The 22,043-nt window shown below is 32.3% G+C and overlaps 2 protein-coding genes across 5 annotated transcripts; one reads left to right on the forward strand and one right to left on the reverse strand.

Annotated features, from left to right (window-relative positions):
• The first annotated feature begins 7,156 nt into the window (after positions 1–7,156).
• LOC7469102 (uncharacterized) lies at positions 7,157–14,669 on the forward strand. Of its 4 annotated transcripts, none has more exons than XM_024607120.2 (11): positions 7,157–7,520; positions 7,872–8,036; positions 8,148–8,266; positions 9,435–9,509; positions 10,885–10,978; positions 11,086–11,145; positions 11,480–11,545; positions 11,625–11,723; positions 12,415–12,459; positions 13,812–13,914; positions 14,038–14,669. In XM_024607120.2, exons 1-11 carry the CDS (start codon positions 7,398–7,400, stop codon positions 14,043–14,045), a joined length of 957 nt encoding a protein of 318 aa, XP_024462888.2. In that variant the 5' UTR covers positions 7,157–7,397; the 3' UTR covers positions 14,046–14,669. The 4 variants fall into 4 exon arrangements, with proteins under 4 accessions (XP_024462888.2, XP_024462889.1, XP_024462890.2 ...); XM_024607122.2 differs by having other exon boundaries at positions 7,158–7,520; positions 7,863–8,036; positions 14,063–14,669; XM_024607119.2 differs by having other exon boundaries at positions 7,160–7,520; positions 14,063–14,669.
• Positions 14,670–15,107: 438 nt separating this feature from the next.
• On the reverse strand, positions 15,108–16,793 carry LOC7454234 (protein DOS2). The gene has a single exon (XM_002312691.4). The coding sequence runs from the start codon at positions 16,589–16,591 to the stop codon at positions 15,344–15,346; it is 1,248 nt and encodes a 415-aa protein (XP_002312727.3). The 5' UTR covers positions 16,592–16,793; the 3' UTR covers positions 15,108–15,343.
• Between the last annotated feature and the right edge of the window lie 5,250 nt (positions 16,794–22,043).

A 22,043-nucleotide genomic window follows, 5' to 3' on the forward strand; every position in this document is an offset into this window, starting at 1 on the left:
TTGACAATGACAGGAGTTGCATGTTATACGTTAATGTTTGACCTTAATAGGTAACACTGAAAGTTTTTGATTGATTCTAAAATTCTGTTAAGAGTGAGGCATGATTATTGTTTGATTATGATGGAGTTTCCTGTCTGGTTTTAGAAAACAAGATTTATTGATGAATAGTTTTAGAAAACATGATTATATGTCGTTTCCTCTATAAAAACAGTACAAGAAATAGAGTTAATGAATAGTTGATGTTGATTCTAGGTCTTTGAAACCCTCACACACCTTTTGAGCTTGTGGATTTCCTTTTCTTTCACAGCCATGAACCATAACCTGCATTATGTGCTTTTTAAAGTCATTTTTAATCAAGTAAGCGATTTGAACTAATAAATAGCGCTCTAAAAATCTTAAAGAGCTTTTCTATAAGGGTCGTGGCTTCATGAATTAAGTTACTGGTTATTATGCATACTGATAAAATAGGTGCTCAAAAGAAATAATCTTTCTTGATAAAGCCTCAAGTTTTGACTTGAGCATCCTGTTTTGTTTTTAAATTTAAAGAAGGTCACCTCGTCACGTACCATCAAATGATATATCCAAGATTATAGATTAAAATTAACACAGAGAACTATAGAAAAAACTATTTTAATCTTATAACAGGTCAATTTATGTTTTCAAAATACAAGACATTTAAAGGACTACATGTATTAAATGTCGTGTATTGGGTCTTTGACCAAAAAAACTTGATTTTAAAAATACTTTCAAAAACTGACATCTCTCTTATTTTATTTCAACAATAAGACTTGAACATACATGATCTTTGAAATGTGCAAATTGATTCTAGAACAAGAAAGATTTTCAAACAAAAAAATCAACTGAGTTTGCAAAGTCCTCAATAGAAATGACATTGACACTTCTTTATCATTCTTGAAAAGTTGAGTAGTCGGGGGCAATACAGTGGACCTTGAGAGGGAAAACAAACAATATTTAAATCAGTTGAGGGCAAAGAAAGATAATCAAATGATGAATCAGTGAAATCCATTGAATTTATGTTTAGCATATGGCAATGACAAATACCTCTTGATTATAAGCAGAAGAACGAGCACATTCAGATCAACTAAGGGCAATATTTTTCAAAGACAGTCTATGATTTAGTGAATTTCAGCAGCAATTAAGAGTAATGTTACACTTGAAGGACATCTTTATATTTTCTTCTTGGTTTACCCTCTGAAATATGACTATAACTCCTGAAATATGTTATCGCATGAGTGCATTTCAATGAATGTCAGAAGGATGCACACCACCAAGACTGACTATGAGATAATTTGATTTAAAGCCTATTGACTCAAGGTGCATTTTCACCACATGAATGTGGGTGATAAAAGGGAATATCATGGATGATGACAATGCATTTTTTTTTTCATAATTTGATTAGACAAATTGAGAGGAACTTGTTGAGAAAAACACTGAGTATACAACAATGAGCCTTTTATTACAAGCTATGAGATGTGTGCCTGGACGACTTAACAGTTCCATTAAGGTTGATGATAACATATACTTGAAGAGTATGTTTCAATTAGAGGCAACTTTATGGCTAATTGAAAATTTAAGATGAGATCGACTTTGGTAAACCTTTTGGTGATTGTTGGCAAGATGCATAGTCAAGCTTGATAAACAACAAGATCAGTAATCATTATGAATAACCCAGGATGAGCTACTTACATTTGAGTGGAGGACTAACATACGATAAACTCAAATAAGTCGGTAAATCAAAAAAATAGAGAAGGTTTTGGATAGCGAACAAAGGCACCTTATGACAATGGAGTATCAAAGAGGAGGGCCTATATTTCAAACCAAGTAAGGATGCATGTACGTCATCTAATCCTAAAACATTGCATAAATATTTTTTAATTTTATAAGAGAAATCCTCAGTGAAATCCATCAAGATTTTGATGAATCTGAGTGTCCAAAGAAAGAATCATTGAGTTAATGATAGCAAAGAATCATAGTTTTAACCCTAGAACTGGAAGAAGATGAAATAAACCCTATCATTAGAAAATTCTCAATAAAATAAGAAGATTAACCCTATTATCAGGAAGAGTTTTCAAGGCAACCCTGCAATCAGGAAGCACTGAGTTTTCAAACCCTATGATCGGGAAGTATCAGGCCAACCCTGCAATTAGAAAGCACCAAGTTTTCAACCCTGTCATCGGGAAATCTAGTTAAATTCATTCATTAGGAAGAACAAACGTTAACCTTGCAATCATGAATCACTAGGAAAGTTCAATGAGAACTTGATCAAGCCCTATCATCAAAAGGAAAGAAAATGAAGAACCCTGTCATTAAGCATCCTAATTTCAAACCCTACAATCATGAAAGAAAGTGATAAGAACCTTATTATTAGGAAATTCTCAAAGAAAGAAGACAGTTCAAACTTTGTCATCAAGAAGAACAAGAAAAGCCTACCATCAAGAATTTGAGTTTTGGGAACCCTGCCATCAGGAATCTTAGTTTTTAATTCCATAATCAAAATATTTTGAATTCAATCAAAATAATTAAAAACACCTTCAGAGAGTTCTAGTTGAAGGGGATCGCTGAGATTCAGGATTTCAGGTTAACCGAGCTGTAAACAAAGATTTTAGTTCTAGTTAAAGGTGATTGCCAGATAAGATCTCAGGTTGATCAAGTTGAAGACAGAGATTTTGGTTCTAGTTAAAGAGGAGCCTCTAGATTGAGATTTCAGGTTAACCCAACTTAGGACAAAGATTTAGGTTCTGGTTAAAGAGTTGAGATTTCAGGTTAACCTAATAGAAAATGGAGATTTTATTTCTGGTAGAGAGTAGAACACTTGTGCATAACACACACATGCACTAATGAACTTGTGTGTGCTAGGTCCTGAGCATCGTCATTTGTGTATTCCGCTTGTCTACGTAATGGGAGAGAGTGTAGGAAACCTCTTGGTGAGGGAAACACTTAGTTGTTAGGCAAACACGAGTGAATCAGTGAGGGAAAGGCTGAGTCTAACGGAGCTAAACTGTCATGCGAGGTCTATTTTTAGGATGAAAAATTAACCCCATGACAAGTATCGTTGATTGGGGTTTTAGGTTGATCGAGCTACTGACACAAATTTTGGTTCTGATTAAAAGGAATCACCAGATTGGGATTTTAGGTTAACTAAGTTGTAGACAAAGATTTTGGTTCTAGTTAAAAAAGATTGTCAAATGGGATCTTAGGTTGATCAAGTTGAGGACAAAGATTTGGGTTTTGGTTGAAAGGGATCTTTAGATTGAGATTTTAGGTTAACCCAACCGAAAATAAAGATTCAGGTTCTAGTTAAAGGGTTGAGATTTTAGGTTAACCTAAAACATAGATTTTGGTTCTAGTTAAAGAAAATCGCCAAATTGAGGTTTCAAGTTGACTGAAATACTAACAAAGATTTTGGATCTAGTCAAAGGAAATCACCAGATTTGGATTTCAGGTTAATCGAGCTGTAGACAAAGATTTTGATTATGGTTAAAGGGGATTCGCCAGATAGGATCTTAGGTTGACCTTGAAGACAGAGATTTAGGTTTTGGTTAAAGGTGGTCTTTAGATTGAGATTTCAAGTTAACCAACCAAAAACACATATTTTAGTTCTAGTTAAAGGAAATCGTCAAATTGGGATTTCAGGTTAACTGAGCTGTAAACAGAGATTTTAGTTTGGGTTAAAGAAAGCCTTTAGATTGAGATTTTAGATTAACCTAATTGAAAATAGAGATTTAGGTTCTGGTTAAAGGGAGTCTCTAAATTGAAATTTCAGATTAACCCAACCGAAGACAAGGATTTTGTTTCTAGTTAAAGGGGATCGCTAGATTGAGATATCAGGTTGGCCAAACTTTTGGCAAAAATTTTGGTTCTGGTTAAAAGGATATGCCAGATTGGGATCTCATGATAACCAAGTTGTACATAGTTTTGATCGTAGTTCTGGTTGAAGGAGATTGTTACAAAGACAGAGTTTCAAATCAACCGAACTAAAAGTCTTGAGAATATTAGTTTTGAAAGAACAGTTTGTTTGTTTTTACAATCTTACTACGCAAAGCACTTAGCAAGTCTTTGCTCCGTAAGTATTGTAAAGAAGGGGTATTTGTTGCTAATTTTTTACCTAATTTTTAAAGTGTTTTAAAAAATATGTGTTCTTGATGTATTCGTGTCATTTTCAGTGTTTTTTCTACGCATTCAGTTGATAAATTCCGTGGATGCCAGTAATTTTTGGAAGGTCAATTCCTAACCCCAAACCATTTATTTGATAAATTATTAGTTTTTGGGACCAATTATTAATTGTGCGTATGGTTTTGGAACTGTTTAATGATGATTTGTGATTGATTGAGCTGTTAGGATAAAAATTATCAATTTGTCTTTATTGCATATGGTTAAGTCTCTTAAAAATATATTATACCTGCATATTTCCCTACATAAAAAAATCATAAAAAATAGTTTTTACTTTGCATGCTTTTTTTGGATTTAATAACTAATTTTTAAAGCGATGAGAAGTTGATCTATTTTTCAAAAAAACCAAACAAAATTTTATTTTGTTTAATATCTGCAATTACGAACTTATACGTAAGATGTATTTCATGTATTAAATAAAAAGACAACTTTTTTTTTTCAACTTTAGAATAGCTAGGTTTTAAATTGATAAGATAAAGACTTCTTTACTGAGGAGGACTTCTCTTATTCTTCGACCATAAATAGACCAATAATTAGAAAACACAATATTTTCTTAGCTTATATCAGACAGATAAACAATGCATCGTACCTCAGGTAAGACATATTAAGGGTTCTAATATCTTCCCTTTACGCAATCAGTCCCCTTACTCAAACTATGAGACCAGTTAGGGTTCCTATTGACCAAAACACTAAGTGACGACTTCCATTCCCTTTTTTTACTGATAAAAGACAAGAATTTCATGTTCTTTCCACCCATTCCATTCCTGACTATTCCCAATCTAGGATGATGATCGTCGAGACGTCATTCACGAGTGATAATCTTGAAATTGTTTTTAGTCAAATTATATTTTTACGGGTTATTTGAGTTATTTTTGCACCCACAAAATCAATTGAATTATATCGATCAACCCCCATACAGTTTAAATTACGGATAGCAAGGGGCAATTATCTAGTTAACAAAGAAACTAAATCATGTGGTGATATTACTGTACTTGCAGACGCATGCAATTGTGGATTACAATAGTAATCCACAGTTCATTCCTCTTTTTTTTTTTCACTTTTTCTGTTTTTTTTTTTTGCACTTTTTCGTTTTTTTTCCAACTTTCTCCTTTTTTCATTTTTTTCCTTTTATTTTTTCTTTTTTTGTCAAAATTACTTTTTTTTTTTCAACTTTCCTCTTTTTTCTTTATTTTTTGTTTATTTTTTCCAAAATTATCTTTGTTGATTTTACTTTTTAAATATTGAGCTGGTTAAAAATTTTGCTTTGTAATTTTTTTCTTTTAAAATAATGTAGATTGCTACGATGTTTTCCCACATAGTTTTTTTTTTTCAAAATTATTTGTCTATTTTATTTTTTTTATATTGAGCATTTAGTTTTGTAATTTTTTTTCTTTAAAACATTGTTGATTACTACAGTGTTTCTCCACATGTTTTTTATTATTTTTGTTTTTTTATGATTTTTTCTGAAATTATCTTTTTCAATTTTATTTTTTAATATTGAGCTAGTTAAAAATTACAGTTACAATATATGAGGAAAGCACTGTAACTTTCCTCGCAAATTACTGTGGATTGCTACAATATTTTTTTCCACATGATTTTTTCTGTTTTGTGATGTTTTTCCCTAAAATTGTCTTTGTCAATTTTATTTTTTAAATATTGAGCTGGTTAAGAATTGCAATTATAAGTAAATACAAGTTTTTCCTCACAAAACACTATGGATTGATACAATTTTTCCTCACATAGTTTTTTTCCAGTTTCTTTTGTGTTTTTTTTTTTTTAATATTTTTTTAAAATTATTTTTGTCGATTTTATTTTTTTAATATTGAGTTGGTTAGAATTTAACTTTGTAATAAAGCTTAATCATATGGAGAAAGTACAATAGTTTTCCTCACAAAACATTGTGGATTGCTACAGTGTCTCTCCACATGATTTTTTTTCTTATAATTTTTTCAAAATTATCTTTGTTAATTTTATTTTTTTTAATATTGAGCTGTTGAGAATTACAATTATAATTTATTACAAATAAAGCTAAATCAAGTGGGGAAGCACTGTAGCTTTCATCACAAAACACTGTGAATTGCTACAGTGTTTCCAACATGGTTTTTTTTCTCTTTGTTTTGGTGTTGTTCTTTGTTATTTTTTTTCTAAAATTATTTATGTCGATTTGATTTTTTTAATATTGAGCTGATTAAGAATTTAGCTTTGTAATTTTTTTTCTTTAAAACACCGTGAATTGTTGCAGTGTTTTCCCATATGATTTTTTTATGATTTTTTCCAAAATTATCTTTGTCGATTTTTTTTTTAATATTGAGTTGGTTAAGAATTATAATTACAATAAATCTAAATCATATGGGGAAAGCGTTGTATTGTATTTATCTAAATGGTTTTTTAATTTATTTTATTGGGGAAAACACTGTAATTTTCCTCATAAAACACTGTAGATTGCTACAGTATTTATCTAAATGGTTTTTTAATTTATTTTATTGGGGAAAACACTGTAGTTTTCCTCACAAAACATTGTCAATTGCTACAATGTTTTTCCTCATGGGTTTTTTTCCTTCCAAAATTATCTTTGTTGGTTTTTTTTTAATATTAAGTTGGTAGAGAATTTAACTTTATATTTTTTTTTCTTTTTATTAACAGAAAAGTTAAATCATGTGGCGAAAGCACTGTATCTTTCCTCACAAAACACTGTGGATTGCTATAATTCATTTTGTTCAGTCTCTAAGTTTTTTTTATCACCAACACAATTTTTTTTATCATGAAATATTGGCTCCATCATATTTTTAATTTTTATTACTTATCTAACGCTAATTCACAATTATAATACTATTAAGTATACTTATTTTATAAATCCACAGTAGCGTGCAGACATACCATCTGGTGTAATCTAAAAGATGCATAATCGAACCCGGGTCAGTTTAATAGCTATGCTTTTTACCATTTTATTTTTCAACACTTGTCACTTTTAAGCTGATGTGCTAAGCCACGTGTAATTCGACTAATATATGTGTCTTTCTTTCACCTCACCAGTCATCGGAAAATTGATCAAATGAAACACAGGGAGACGACGGCAGAGATACGGCAGCATAATATTTTTTTCTTACAATTTACAGCTACGGCAAGCCTGAGTGATAAATAAGGGTAGAAATAATACTTTTTTTTAAAAAAAAAAAAAAGCTTTTTTTGATCGATCGGTCGACGAGATGTCGTTTTCATTCTTCAAGGCGTCACGCCCGAAGACACCACAAGAAGTGGTGAAAACAATCAAAGATAGCCTCATGGCTCTTGATACCAAAACCGTTGTTGAAGTTAAAGCCCTCGAAAAGGTATCCTCTCTCTCTACTTTTATTTATTTATTTATTTATTTTATGATTACTGGCTTGTTATTTGATGATCAATTGCAGATTAATTTTTCCTTGTTTTATTAGATTAAATACATACTTAATTACTGTTTTGTTTATGTAATTATTTGTCAATTGTGAGAAATATATAAAAAAAATTAAAAATTCTGTGGTTAGGATGTTTAGATTATTTGTTATGTGAAATGCAATTGGCGAAAACAATTTTTTAAAATTTAAAAATGCAATTTGCGAGGCGAAAATTAGGGTTTTTAGTGATTCTGGATGGATCATTGGGATTTAATTGATTGTTGATTGATATTTTGAAAGTTATAACAGGCATTGGAAGAAGTGGAGAAGAATTTTGTGACATTGAGATGTATGCTGTGTGGAGATGGGGAGGTAGAACCGAATATGGATCAAGTTTCGCAATTAGCACTTGAAGTTTGCAAAGAGGATGTTCCTGCTCTTATGATTCAAAAGTTACCAAATTTGGGATGGGAAGTAAGTGCTGCTGCTACCCCATTCCTATGGTTAGCTCATGCATTCTGTTTAGTCTTTTTTTTTTGTTGCCGCAGAAGAGATTATAATTTCTTAGTTTATGTTGAAATGCAGGCGAGAAAGGATTTAGTCCATTGCTGGTCCATATTGTTGAAGCAGAAGGTTGACTCCAGATATTGCTCTGTAGAATACATAGAGAACCATTTTGAATTTCTTGACTTTCTTGTTGTGTGGTAAGCATAAGCATAGAATACTTGTTGTTATGCTCTGATTTAAAAATCATACTTTTGTGTCTTGTGGCCTTCGGGATATAGTTCTTTGATTTCTTCTGATTATCAGTTTTTTTTGTAGGGGTATTCAGGGGGTGTTTGGGAGTGTGGTAGCTGTTGTTTTTGTTGTTTTTCAAAGAGTATTTTGCTCGAAAATGCATTAAAATAATATATTTTTATTTTATTTTTTAAAAATAATTTTTTACATCAATACATCAAAACGATTCAAAAATATAAAAAAATTAATTTTAAAAAAAAAAATCAAATTTTTGGGAAATGTCGTTTCAAACGTGTCCTTAATCTTTATATAGTCTTCCTGAGTACTGCCATGTGAATGCATTTTCTGCCCAAGAAGGAAACAGGGTTGTTTCATCTAAAAGAGTTGGAATTTTGTGTCTATTACCAAATTGTAATTCAGAATGATAAAGTTGCAGGAAAATAAAATGAAATAAGAGAATAACTGATGTCAAAGATCCTTCTAAATATTTTTCATAAGGGTATCATAAGAAAATAGTACCCTAGTCAACGAAGTGAAAAAAATAGTTTTTGCCTAAGAACCATAAAATGTGTCTTGTTTCAGTGCCCAAAGTTATTTGTTTCAAGATTATTTTCTCTGTTAGAAGGTTTAAATCATACTTGCTATTGTGTGATGGTTGGAGAAGGGATTTGAGTTTTTGGAAGTTGTAGAAACTATTAGAGACACACTAGTAGGGTTTCTTGGAATGATACCTAGAGGATAGAAAACTTAAGGTTCATACCTAGGGTTCTTTGGAGTCACAGCTAACAGTAACTTGAGTCACACAATCAAAAGCAAATTGCTGGAAATTTTATTTGTAAACTGATTTTCTCTCTGTATTGAACAATTACATAACCTAATAAAGTAGTTGTCCTATTTAAAGTAGGAAAAACCTAATAAACCTAATTAATCATTAGGACTAATAAAATACCCCATTAAAAAATTAAACCTAGACAAATTTTCCAGATTTTCCTGCAAATCTGGATATTACTGCTGCAAAAATACGTTAATTTTTCTTATATTGTTGTACATGCTACTTTTTCATATGGAGTCTCTGTGAATAAGAAATTTCATTAAGGTTACTGTATGAGATTTAATGTTTTACTCTCTGAACAGCTATGATAACAAGGAAATTGCCTTGAACTGTGGACTTATGCTAAGGGAATGCATAAAATTTCCGACACTTGCAAAGTAAGACATTCAAGCTCTTTTTTTTATTTCTTTTGTGGCCACTGTGTTATAGCTAAAACTCTTAAATTTTTTAATTTGATGGTATCAGTGGAAGGAGCTCTATTGTTATCCTTGCATAATTGATCAGTGCACAAAAGTAGTAGTACTGAAATATGGAAATAGTGACTTTTATGCGCTTCTTATTTGGCCTGTATGTAAGCTTCATCTTCATAAAACTTTCTTGTACTTTGGCATCCTCATGTGTTTGTATTTATGATCACAAGTCATCATTACCATTATTGTGATGACCTTTGACCCCATTGGATTACAATCACACTCATAGGAGGCCTTCTTGAGGTGAGACTTCAGGTGGTCAGGGCTTTGAATCCATAGCTTTTATGTCACCCATAAGTGTGAGACAGCAAGAGGTTTGAGTTCTCATTAACAGTTCAGCACGGTAACTGTTTCTCATGCACAGTGAGAAATTTTGATCTTCTTAGGGGAGAGGATTTTTATAATGTGTTTGTAAGCATGAGGAGTTGCATATCCTTTTTTTTTCCTGAATAAAAACACATGGAGATTTATGCCTGTGGAATTGTGAATTTTCAACGCATTATTTGGTAGAACTCCTTCCTGTATTTATTTTTTTCTGTATTCATTATTTGATGTTTATATTCCAAATTATTTTTTTATGGTTAATGGTTCATGTGAGAGCTTCCCTGGAAAATAGGAGAATAATAACTCTAAGTCTGAGTACCTGCGACCAGGGGCTGGTTAGAATTTATTTTATTTGGTATCTTGACATGGGCTTGGGGTTTCCCCTTCTGTACATTTTTGTGCATATAGGGTTGCATGCCCTTTTATGTTTTTCCCTTTATTTTGGCTTCAAGCTGATTTCACAGGGATCTGTTTTGTCATTTCTATATTTTTGTAAAATACCTTTTGTGATATCATCTCCATCAATAGAAAGGACTGCTCATGCGTGACCTGGGTTTCTTTATGATTTTTTTTTTATGTGCTCATTGGTTGTTGCTTCTACCCTGGTCCTTGGGGTCTTTCACTGGTTATGGCAATTTGAACTGTGCTCACTGCTGCTAAAGTTATTTAATTCCAAAGTTTGAATGCTCTGATATGATTTATTCAGTGACTAACTTATTTACTGTAGAGATTAATGGCCCCACTTCCACTGATTGTTAATGGAATTTGATAATTGTTAGCCTATTGCTTTTCTGAGATTTGAAATTTCAGTCAGTTTCAATTCTAACAATTACTCAAAGTGTAAAATGGCTGTTACAGTCAATGCTGCTTTTGACATCTGCTTTTGATGATTTATTTTTTTATTATGACAAGCAAGTTTTAAGTTTTCACACAGATAATTTTTGTAGTGATGTTTCAGATACATATTAGAGTCTGCAAGCTTTGAGTTATTCTTCAAATTTGTGGAATTGCCTAACTTTGATGTTGCTTCCGATGCTTTCTCTACTTTCAAGGTCAGAGTTATAAGTTTGTAAGTTCTTGTGTTTCCTTTTCCTTTTATCTGTTCAAATTTGTGCTTCCAGTTATTCCTAGTTCTTATACGTTTTGGTATGCTTGCCAGGATTTACTGACAAAACATTGCACTGTGGTTGCTGAGTATCTTACTGCACATTATGATGAGGTACACTTGCTTGTCAATTTTATGATTCTAGATAGATATAGGGAGACCAATCTTGATTGAAATGTTACTTAAAATTTGTTGATCTACATGTTAGTTAAAGAATACCCAGAATGTGCTTTGAACAAGAACCTTTTTTGTGATGATTAATGAACTATACGACAATGTGCAAGTTGTGGAAACCATGTAAACTCATTGGATTTTGGACTCCTAATATTTGTCTAGACTGTTGAGCAAAACTACTACCATAATAGCTCCTTTTCACAATTATCTTTATCTTTTCTCTTGCTTGTGTAAGAAGTGTCTCTTAACTAATCTTAAAGCACTACTGTCCCAGTTCTTTGATCTATATGAAAAACTCGTGACGTCTTCTAATTATGTGACAAGAAGACAATCATTGAAGGTTAGTTTCCAATGTACCTTTTCAAATATTACTCTGCTGTTGCTTTGATCAATAAGTTAACAGTATTATGTTGATTTAGCTTCTCTCGGAATTCCTTTTGGAACCTCCGAGCTCTTATATAATGAAGCGCTACATTCTAGAAGTTCGGTACCTTAAAGTCATGATGACTTTGCTGAAGGTATCAAGTTGTTTCTTTTCCACTTTTATTTCTTGTATCTCAATTTTGATGTTATTTTTGTTGTACGACTAGTTTGATATACTGTGCAATCAAAAGAAACCATAAGTTTTTAATTGGCAACGCTATCTTTATCAAACCAAAAGCGACAAAGCAAGTAAGAAACCTCTGAATTATAGAAAGGCCCTCACTTTGTGTTTCACCATGCTTTTCTGTTCACTGGAAGTCTGGAACGCTTCTCTCATTGGAAATCATTACAATGATGCCAATCTAGCCCAGAGCCAGCAAATGGTTTAACAGTGCCTATCCTTAGGGGCAAAGTTAAGAAGGGCTTGTCTCCTAACAGTACGATGGGTTGTGGATGTAGAGAGGTCTCTGTTTCTAAGAACTGGATCATTTTTTTAAATCTGGCTGCCTAGGTTATCAGATTTTCTTTTTCTTTTTTTTTAGGGGGGGGTTGGGGGGGTCTGTTCAATCCTGGATATAGGATACGGTTTGTAGCCATCAGAGGTCAGCGCTTTAATGTGCCTGTCTGATAAGTGGTAAGAGTAGTTCTGATTTATTCAGGCATGTCCTGTGCTATATTATAGATGGGCCTTCTGTGTTAGATCTATTTCGATATGTACTGTTTTTATGGAAGTTTTTATTGTCGTTGCCTTCCTCTGCTTGATTTTTCTTTCATTTGTCTGGGCAGGACTCAAGCAAAAATATTCAGATCGCTGCTTTCCACATTTTCAAGGTTTTAGAATCTTCCTCACCCTCTCTTTTTCTTTAGTGTATGTATTTCTTTTTCTAGTTGTGCTCTAGGCTTGGTCATATGCTAGGACATCGATTTCCCATGCTATCATGTCATATTATGATTCCCTGGCCTTCAAGGTGTTCCAATACCATTAGAACCAAGGAGATTGCTTATCTAGGATACGTACAACATTGGCCAATTTTTCCACCCCCATCCAAAGCATAAATCGGTCAAGTTATAGAGCAGACAATCAACTGCAATCGCAGTCTGATATGCATCATCTCTTGCTGAAATTTCCCATCATGTTAAGTTTTTTGGTGAAATTATATAGGTCATGTTTGGTGGGCAAGTGAAAACTAAACATGGACTTTCCCTTTACTCTTCCCTCTCCCCTCTTTTTTTATCCTCCAAAAAGGGTTGCTGAAGGGTGTGTGTTTTTAAATATTTTTGGGGATTTGGTATTTTTCAGTGCATTTAAATTGTCTGAGCTGTTTTCTTGTGATAGTTGTATTTTTATCAGCACTACCCCAAAAAACATGCATCTAAGGTTATTTCTTACTGGTCTTTCTGGTGTCTGTATCTTATGATAAACACAAATAGTCATATGCATACTACAGCCTTTTAGTGAAGATAAACTTTAAGTGGAACTTTCAATGGTTGTTCAATGTCTTTTTGATATGCAATCATCTATTTAATTTCCATGGGGAACATAGACACCATCTCGATTTAAGGTTTCACTACAGTAGCAGAGAGTCCTACTTGATGCAAGAAACTTCTACAAAGTGTTAGGATATCTATCTGAATGTCTTTTGCTTGCAATCTGCGTCCAAATTTCATTTTTGATCAAGATGATTGCTGCAGCTGTTCTTGTTTTTGTTGTGCCCCCTTTGCAAAGAAGCAGTGTCCTAGACGTCAAAGATGACAATTGAATTGTATGAAACGAAAAATAAAGTTGGCTGTTGAGTAGACATGAGTGATGAATAGAGGTCAACATGGCATTGGCTGCTTCGTTTAGATGAAAATATTTTGGAATTGGCCTGGTTGAGTTGCAACTTATAAGTACAGATTTTTTCCATACCTTTTCCTTGATTGAAAGGTTATGATGCTGTCAAAATTGTGTGATTGTGGTTGCACTTTACTCTTCGCGTAATCTGTTGGATTCTGCGCCTCTGCAGATAGCCAGATTTTGTAACATTGACTCTCATGCACCTTGGGCAGTGTCAATCACTGACTTTTTGTTAAATTCTCATCAAATAAGAGTCCTTTATTTTTCTATGATAGTGAAATATTTTGCAGCATAAATGGTCATTTATGGTTCCAAGTGTTAAACCCTGTCGTTGTTCTCACGTCAGGTCTTTGTTGCTAATCCTAGCAAGCCAAGAGAAGTAAAAATGATTTTGGCAAAAAACCGTGAAAAATTGTTGGAGTTGCTTCTTAACCTCTCAGCTGGAAAAGGTAATTATGCTTTTGAATTGCACCCGGGTGCAATGGGTACTAGATACACAAATAGCTGAAGAAATTTCCTTTGAAATCATGTTTATAGAAACACTTCTCAATTTTGAAATTTCTTCTGTGGAGATCTATGACATGGTGTCCTCATCAGGAGTTGAGGATGAACAGTTTGAAGAGGAAAAGGAATTGATCATCAAGGAAATTGATAGACAATCTCGCCTGTCAAATCGTGATCCTTAGATCTTCATCCTAATTGCCAGCATTTCCGTTTCTACTCAGATCCTGTTTCAGGTTCATGCTAATCCCGTGATGATTGATTGATTCCTACAACTGATAGTTGCGCAAAATCATGGTGTCAAAGCACGGTAGGAAACATATATAATTGAGAATTGCATGCCAATTGCATGTCTTTGTAATATTTGTCGTGTCAGAAGTCTTACTGAAGTACATCCTGCCGGTTTGTCTTAGAAGTGTCTAGAGTATTGGTTTTGAATGATCAAAGGCACTGCATTATAAAGAAACTCTCTACCCCTGTTGCTTTGTGCATAGTGTTTCAATGTTAAGGCTTGTTTTAACATTGAGCAAAAGATTTAAGTTTGCTATTCTTTTCTGATTCAACCATTGGTGTCTGTATTTCCTACACCTTCAAGTTAGAGTTATGTCAACTTAGCAGAATTCAAAAGCACTGGAGACGATTTCTTGATGCATGTTGATATATCCAATAATATGTGAATGCCAAGTGCATTATATATTAGCTATTCTCGTCTGGTTCTTGGTTTTTGGTTTCTGATATTTGGCCTCGCCAGTGCCAACCAAGGCATGTGTGTATGAAATGCATGATTAATTTTTTGCTCATTGTTTCATATAAAGGGATTGCATATATAATTAGATTAACAAAGTTACAATGTCCAGCAAAACTAAATCATTGACGGGGTTTGTGCAATTGAAATGGATGAGCTTCAAGAACAACAACATAATCCAGATTTCAGGATTACAGAACTTTAGCAGCATCATATACTCAGAGGCAAGGTCAGTTCTTGCTAGACATTCTGACTTCTTATTTAAAAGTTATTTCAGTTTGAAGAATGTAACAAGCCATGCATACATAGATACCGACTCTTTTACTAATCCAGCATATATATGAAGCTCAGCAACCATTTTAAACCCTACGTATACTCTAGGAGACAGGATCCAAATTTCAAACATGGCAGCACAAGACAGCAAAGTTTGTGTGTTTTCTGCCACGAAATAAATATCACCTCTGCATGCAAGCAGTTCCAATAACATCAATTTGCACCTACATTTATGAAATCTGATAAAACTGTGATGACATCCAATTACTTGAGCCTCCCAAAGGAAGATGCAAAGACAATATCTACAAATTGCAGTATAATGGAAAAATAAATGATAATTACCACATAGAGATGAATAATTACTTTACAGGCAAATCAACTTCGTCTTCATCTTCAACATCCCAACTCAAGTCCTCTTCTTCTGCACTTCCAAACCGATTATGCAATTCCACTCTACTTGTACCAGCACTTGCTGTGTTCTCAGCAGCTTCCACCTTGCTCTCATCATTACTCCCAATAAATTCAATCTCATCCCAGCCAAGATCTTCCTCCTGCAACGACTGGCTTGAAACGATGGACACATCACTGTCTTTACACGATCCACCATTACCCCCTTTCTCCTCCAACGTATCCATGCTTTTGTTAGGCGATCGGAGTGAGGGCAAACCACCATCTTCCCTCTCCTCAATTTCCTTCTCAATTACACTCTCCTTATTTGATTCACCTTTCGACAAAAACCCATTACCCTCCTCCTCCTCATTATCATCATCATCATCAAAATCCCAGCTTAAATCCTCCTCTTCATCACCGGAGATCGCTCTTTTAACAAGCAAAGCCCTTGCTTCCTCTGCTTGTTTTAACTTAAACAGTCTATAAAAATAACGGCTCCAAAAACTTTGATCATCAACCTTACTAGGCACAACCTTGTAATAAATTTGATTAACAACCTCATTTTCGCTGATTAACCTCTTAATCTCTTCATTTTTCTCTTCAAACACAAAACCCTCCGACTCCCATTTCTCATAATCCTCCTTATCCCCCGGTTCAGAACAATAAGTATCCATATCACATTGCAACGCACGCACTTGAGCATCGAAACGACTGTACTTCACGCCCAAATGGTGTCGTTTAGTCGAGCTACTTGCATCACTATCATCATTCAAATCACGATGATGATCAACGGCTGAGAAAACGGAGTCCTTACCGTGAGAGATGATCTGGGCTGTTGAATTCCAAACGGTGGATCCGATATCATCAATGACTTGGCCGACGGACTCGAGGGAGTGTTGAGCGACGGCGGCTCCGGATTCAAAAGAAGCTGGGAGGTCGTGGACAGCGCGTGAAGCGACGTGGCGTATGACGGCGTTTTCTTTGTTAAAACCGGATCGTAATTCTTGGAGGTCTTTTTTATATGTTTGGATGATGGATTCTGATTTAGTTGATATGGTTTTGATTAACGAGTCAAAGGACCACGCGAGGTTTAAGGTTGAAGGTTCCGGTTCCGGTTCCGGTTCCTGTTCCGGTTCCGGTTCCGGGTCAGGGTTGTCGGAGCTTGGGTTGTTGGGTGGTGCTGTATCTTCATCGAAGACGGATTTGAAGAAATTCATGGGAATAATTTAGGGTTTTCTGTCAGAGCGTGAAGGGAATCGAAGAGTATGATCTTCTTGCTCTGCTCTGCCCTGTTATTTATTTATTTATTATGTATATTTTTTTTTTGGATAAATAAGAAGAAGGTTTTATTTATTTATATATTTTTGAGATTATGGAAGTTTCAAGTTTAAGTTTGAAATGATAGTAACGGTCAACGGTTGTATAGTGGATAGTATTTTTAACAAAATATAATTGAGTTCTTATAATGAAATAGAATTGAATCCTAATTAAATATGATTGTGTAACTGATAATTTTTTTTAATGAAACAAATTTGAATCTCTTTAATGAAATAGATATGAGTCTCAACTGCAGCTTATACTATTCCATTGGCATGTGTTCTGTTTTTTTAAATGTAAAAATAAATATTAAAAGTACGGGGATATTTTTTTCTTGACAATGTTATTAAATCCGGTCAAGTAATTAAATCTTTCAATCTTACCTTTTACCTCACGCAAGTTCTCAATTCAATCGCAATGGAGCTAACCTAATATAAATTGGTTAATTTCATGGGTTTAAAAGCTACATGAATGCCCTCACAAAAGCATATTTTAACTTATAAAAACATTAAGATGAAAAAAAAAACATACTGAGACGATGACATATTAGATTATCTCGATCACCTTGTGACTCGGTTTATAGACTCGATTGATTTTAATAACCTTTTTTTAAAAAAATAATCTTTACTTAATTATATGATAAAAAAAAAATAGATGGTTGCAATTTCGAGCATCAATCTTAAAATAGATGTTTGTTCGAGACCGTGATAACCCCATACAAAGTAGAAAAAAATCACTAAATAAAATTTATTTCCCAATCAACCCAATATCGAATTATGAAAATAATAAATAGTTTTTTTTAATTATTATCAATATTAATTAAAAGATCAAATTGCCCCTAAGATTATGATTAAGCACTTGAAGTCAAGCTTTAAGAGTGAAATTTGAAGGAAAAAAAACCCTTAGACCCAAGTTAAGTGTTGTTTTGCTTTCAAGGCTATTATAGTAATTTAACTTTGTAAAAAAAATATATAAAGACAGTAATAACCTCGATCAATTAAAAAATGGTTAATCCACAATAATTGAAGGAGGCGAGTGTGAAACGTTTTGTAGGAAAAAATGATAAATTAATTGTTTCAAACCATAATAATTGATTCAAGCGAAAATGGTAAATTAATTGTTTCAAACCATAATAATTGATTCAAGCGAATTTTCTCAACCTGAGTTAATATTTCAAATTCACAATCCGTGAAATTTCAGACCTAAATTCAATTAAGAAATTCAATTCTCAACCAATTTAATGTTGAATAATGAAATTAGAAAAAAAATCCCAGAGAAAAAAACTTATCAAAGCAAAAAAAAAATTAACATCAAATATGAAAGAAGAAAAGAAATGGAGGGTGAAATTGAAAAACAAAATAAATTCAAAAATTATCTTACATAAAAAAAATCAAAATAATAAGGATCAAATCTGACATGTTAAAAAATTGAAAGGTGATGAAATTTAAAACAAAATCAAATTTTAGAAATTAATTAAAAAAAAAGAAAAAAAAAAAGAGGGAAGACATATAAAGAAAAATAACTTGAAGGGCTTATTTGCAAATTTGAAGGGTCAAACATGAATTTCTAGGACTAATGAGAAAAGAACAAAAAAAAAATATCGTTGGCACCGAACTGGAGGTCCATTGACCACATGCACTACATGAGAAGGAAGACAAGGCTTAAACGAATCGTATAATATGGCAGAAGAATGGTTTTGACCACTGAAGTCAGCTACACACGTTGCTTGAAGGTAGCAGAGTGGCTAACCTGAGCAACACAACGTTATCAACTTTTTATTTATTTATGAAAAAACCACATTGCACCTATAACCCAAAAATTATTATGAAAATACCTTTGTGAAATGACAAAAAAACACATGTAAACAAGCTTTTAAAATTTGATTCTGAAAGCAATAGAGTCATTACACTGTAGCGAAAAATATGAAATATAAAAAATAGCCCCTAAAAAATCATGAAAAGATCAAAATGCTCCTTAAAAATCATGAAGGCAATAGGGTCACAATGTCTATCATTGTAATTTTTTTAAGGGCAAAATTGTAATTTGCTATTATAATCCACAGTAAATCAAGGCATATGTACAATACTTCTCCCACATGTTTTAGCTTTTCCTTGTAGTTAGGCAGGGGGCCCGCCTAAATTTTTTCTAACATAAGAAAAGATGTTAAGGCAATGTAAGCGCTTCTAAAAAAGGATCATTAACTCGATTGTATTTATTAAGCTCAACTAATTTAAATAATACAAAAAAAATATACAATAACAATAAATAGACCAAAAAATTGATAATGTAAAAAAAGTTAAAAAAAACACCCAACTCAAGCTCATCCAAATTAGCATGTCAAATTTATGACCTAAACATGATACCGCCGTAAACTTGTCAAAAGTAAATTGAATAAAACTATGAAACTCAATTATCAAACAACCAAATTTTGAAGGGAGAAACTTAAAAAAAAATAATTAAAAAAATATATGAAAAAAATATTTAAGTCAACATGCTAACCCCGACCATGGAAATAGGATTGGGATAACTCCATCGAAAGGATACGGAGAAAAAAAGCACGAATATCAATTCCTAATAAATGAAATGTTGAAAAGTGAAATTGAATTTTTTTTCAAAAAAGATCTAAAAAAGACCAAAGTCAACATGTGTTAACTTTCAAAACTTGTGACCCTAGTCATGAGCTTGGGACTAACCCTGTAGAAGAAGAACCCTAAAAAATAATGAAACAAAATTTCAAATCATCAAAATATTGAAGGATGAAATTGAAAAAACAATGCAAAAAAAAAAGATTCAGAGCAAAAAAAAATTAAAAGAATAGGAACTAAATTTGATATAAAGATAATTTGAAATCAAATGTTGATAGATGAAATTGAAAATAAAATTCAATTAGAAAAGCATTAAAAATAACAAACAACAATCAAACTAATGAGGACCAAATTTGATATAAAAATTAAATGAAACTAAATTATGAGGGGAGAAATTGAAAATAAAATTGATCAAAAATAGATTAAAAAAATAAAACAAACCAAAATGGAAACAAAATCAAATTAGATGACACCTTTATATTTTGGCAAGAGGAAGAGAGAGAAAAGAGGGAGGAGAACAAAAAAGTTCATCAGAGCCCAAACCACCACACCGCCGTGCACATGCTTGACACCAATGGAAAAGGGACAGCGAGACACTTCCAACGCCACCCTAGAAGGTGATGTTTGGTGGTGAAGCGACGTCATACGCCAATAATTTTTTTTTAATAAATATTATTAAAAAGATCAAATCGTTCCCTATCAACTTGTTTATCACAAAAACAAAGACTAATATGAAAGGACAGAAAAGCCCCTTTATGTAAGTTTAACAATTTTTACTTGTAAGAATAATATAGTCTTTACTCTGTGTCTTTAAAATGTAAAAAGATTAAATTGCCCTCGTGTAACCTTTTTTTAGGGCAATAAAATCATTACATCATGCATTTAAAAGGTAAGAAGACTTAATTGTTCCCAATCAATTTCACAATGTCTAATGGGTCCTTTTAAAAAAGACCGTTCTACCCCTAACACAAAGGCAGTTGATTTTTTTAAGTGAAAAATAGTAATAACACTTTTTTTTAATAGTGATATGTGTGTAGGTGCATAATGAATTCTCTATGGGTTTTAAAGTTTTTTTTTTTTTTTTTTTTTGTAATTTGAGTTCTAATGACTATAATGTATTTAGTTATTATAAAATATACCCAGATTTCCATAGTTGAAAGTTGAAATTATCGAACTTCAAGGATCCCAAATAAAGTGGTGCACTATATTTTTATTATCCATAGTTGAAAGTTGAAACAGGGCCTCAATGCATAACTTCAAATTTGGTTTGTAGCTTTTTTTGATGCAGGATCCCACATGAAAGCTGCAAGGTGAATTTTTGCCTAAAAATATGAAAATACCTAAATCCAAAGCGGTATTTTAATAATTTTCGGTTCTTGGTCGCTTCTCCATATTTAGCTTTGCTACTTGCAAATTATAATTTCATATGATTTATGTTGTTGCCTTGTTGACGATTCATGCTCTTTTTTTTTTTAGCTCTTACTACTAGTTAGTGGCATGCACACGCGAAGAATTTTTTGATAATATTATTAAACTCAATTAAGGTTATAGAGTTCACGTGGTGATCCCTCAACCTAGTTTCTAGATAGAGTTGGGTTTCAAAATAAACTACGTGGGAGTTGACTCAGTGTGATCTAGTTGACCTGATGATTTAGTCAAAGCTTGATTAGAATTTTAAAAAACAATTAAAACATCAATTTAATGTTTTTTTATATAAAAAAAATACTAGAACAACAATGTATTGGATTGATCTAGATCAAATTAGGTTAACTCGACTAATCCGTGATCTAGGTCATAGCCTTAACCGGTTTTACTAACCTTGTCTTTTGAAATATATTTTTTATTTAATTAAACAATTATAAAAGTAAATATTTGCAGGAAAAACAATGAATATAATTATAAAGAGAAATATATTTCTTCAACCTAAACTTGATTTTCTTATTAATGCATCTCTTGATTGTATGAATGAAAGTATGTTTTTTAATTGTAAAAAATGTTCTTTAAATAAAACCTAAGTTTAAAAAAAGTATTAAGAGAATGATTTAATATTTTGTATACGATTGAATGAAAAACAAATTAAACAAATATGATAAAATAATATAAAAAAACTATCAAAAAATTTTATTTTTTATTTTTGCATATTAGGTACACAGTAATTGAAAAAAAAAATTAACATTCTCATAAAAACCTATAATATTATTCAAGAACTATAACAAAATTGAACAATAATTTTAATATATGGTAAGCCTTTTCCCTCTCATGCATTACAATGAAAATTCAAAAACAAAAATAAAAAGAAAACATAAAAAAATGTGAGGTGCATGTGCCAAGAAGATTGAGGCCCACATAAAAAAAAAAAAAAAAAAACTAGCTCATGTGAGCTTGCAAAGCTAGGCTGACATACTCCCCTTCAATTTTATTTGCTAAAAGGTGAAAGATTTTATTTTTATTTTTTCTAGAAAAAAGCAGATGACAGCATGTATATGTTTAGATTTTGACCATAAAAAAGATGGTTGAAAATCAAGTTAATTTTTTCCACCCCAAAAACTATTTTTAAAACATATTTTCGTTTAAAAACATCAAATAAAAACTTTTATAATAATAATAAATCAATCTTTCAACTCGAAACACCAAAATTAGTTCAAAAACACAAAATTAAACACCTTAATAATATTTTTCTTATCAAGAAGTACACATTGACCCTAAACTTGGTCTTTTTTTTATTCACAAAATATGAGCAACTAATCACTTTCTATTTTCTATGTTG

This window comes from Populus trichocarpa, chromosome 8 (assembly GCF_000002775.5).
Source record: "Populus trichocarpa isolate Nisqually-1 chromosome 8, P.trichocarpa_v4.1, whole genome shotgun sequence".
NCBI classification, from domain to species: domain Eukaryota; kingdom Viridiplantae; phylum Streptophyta; class Magnoliopsida; order Malpighiales; family Salicaceae; genus Populus; species Populus trichocarpa.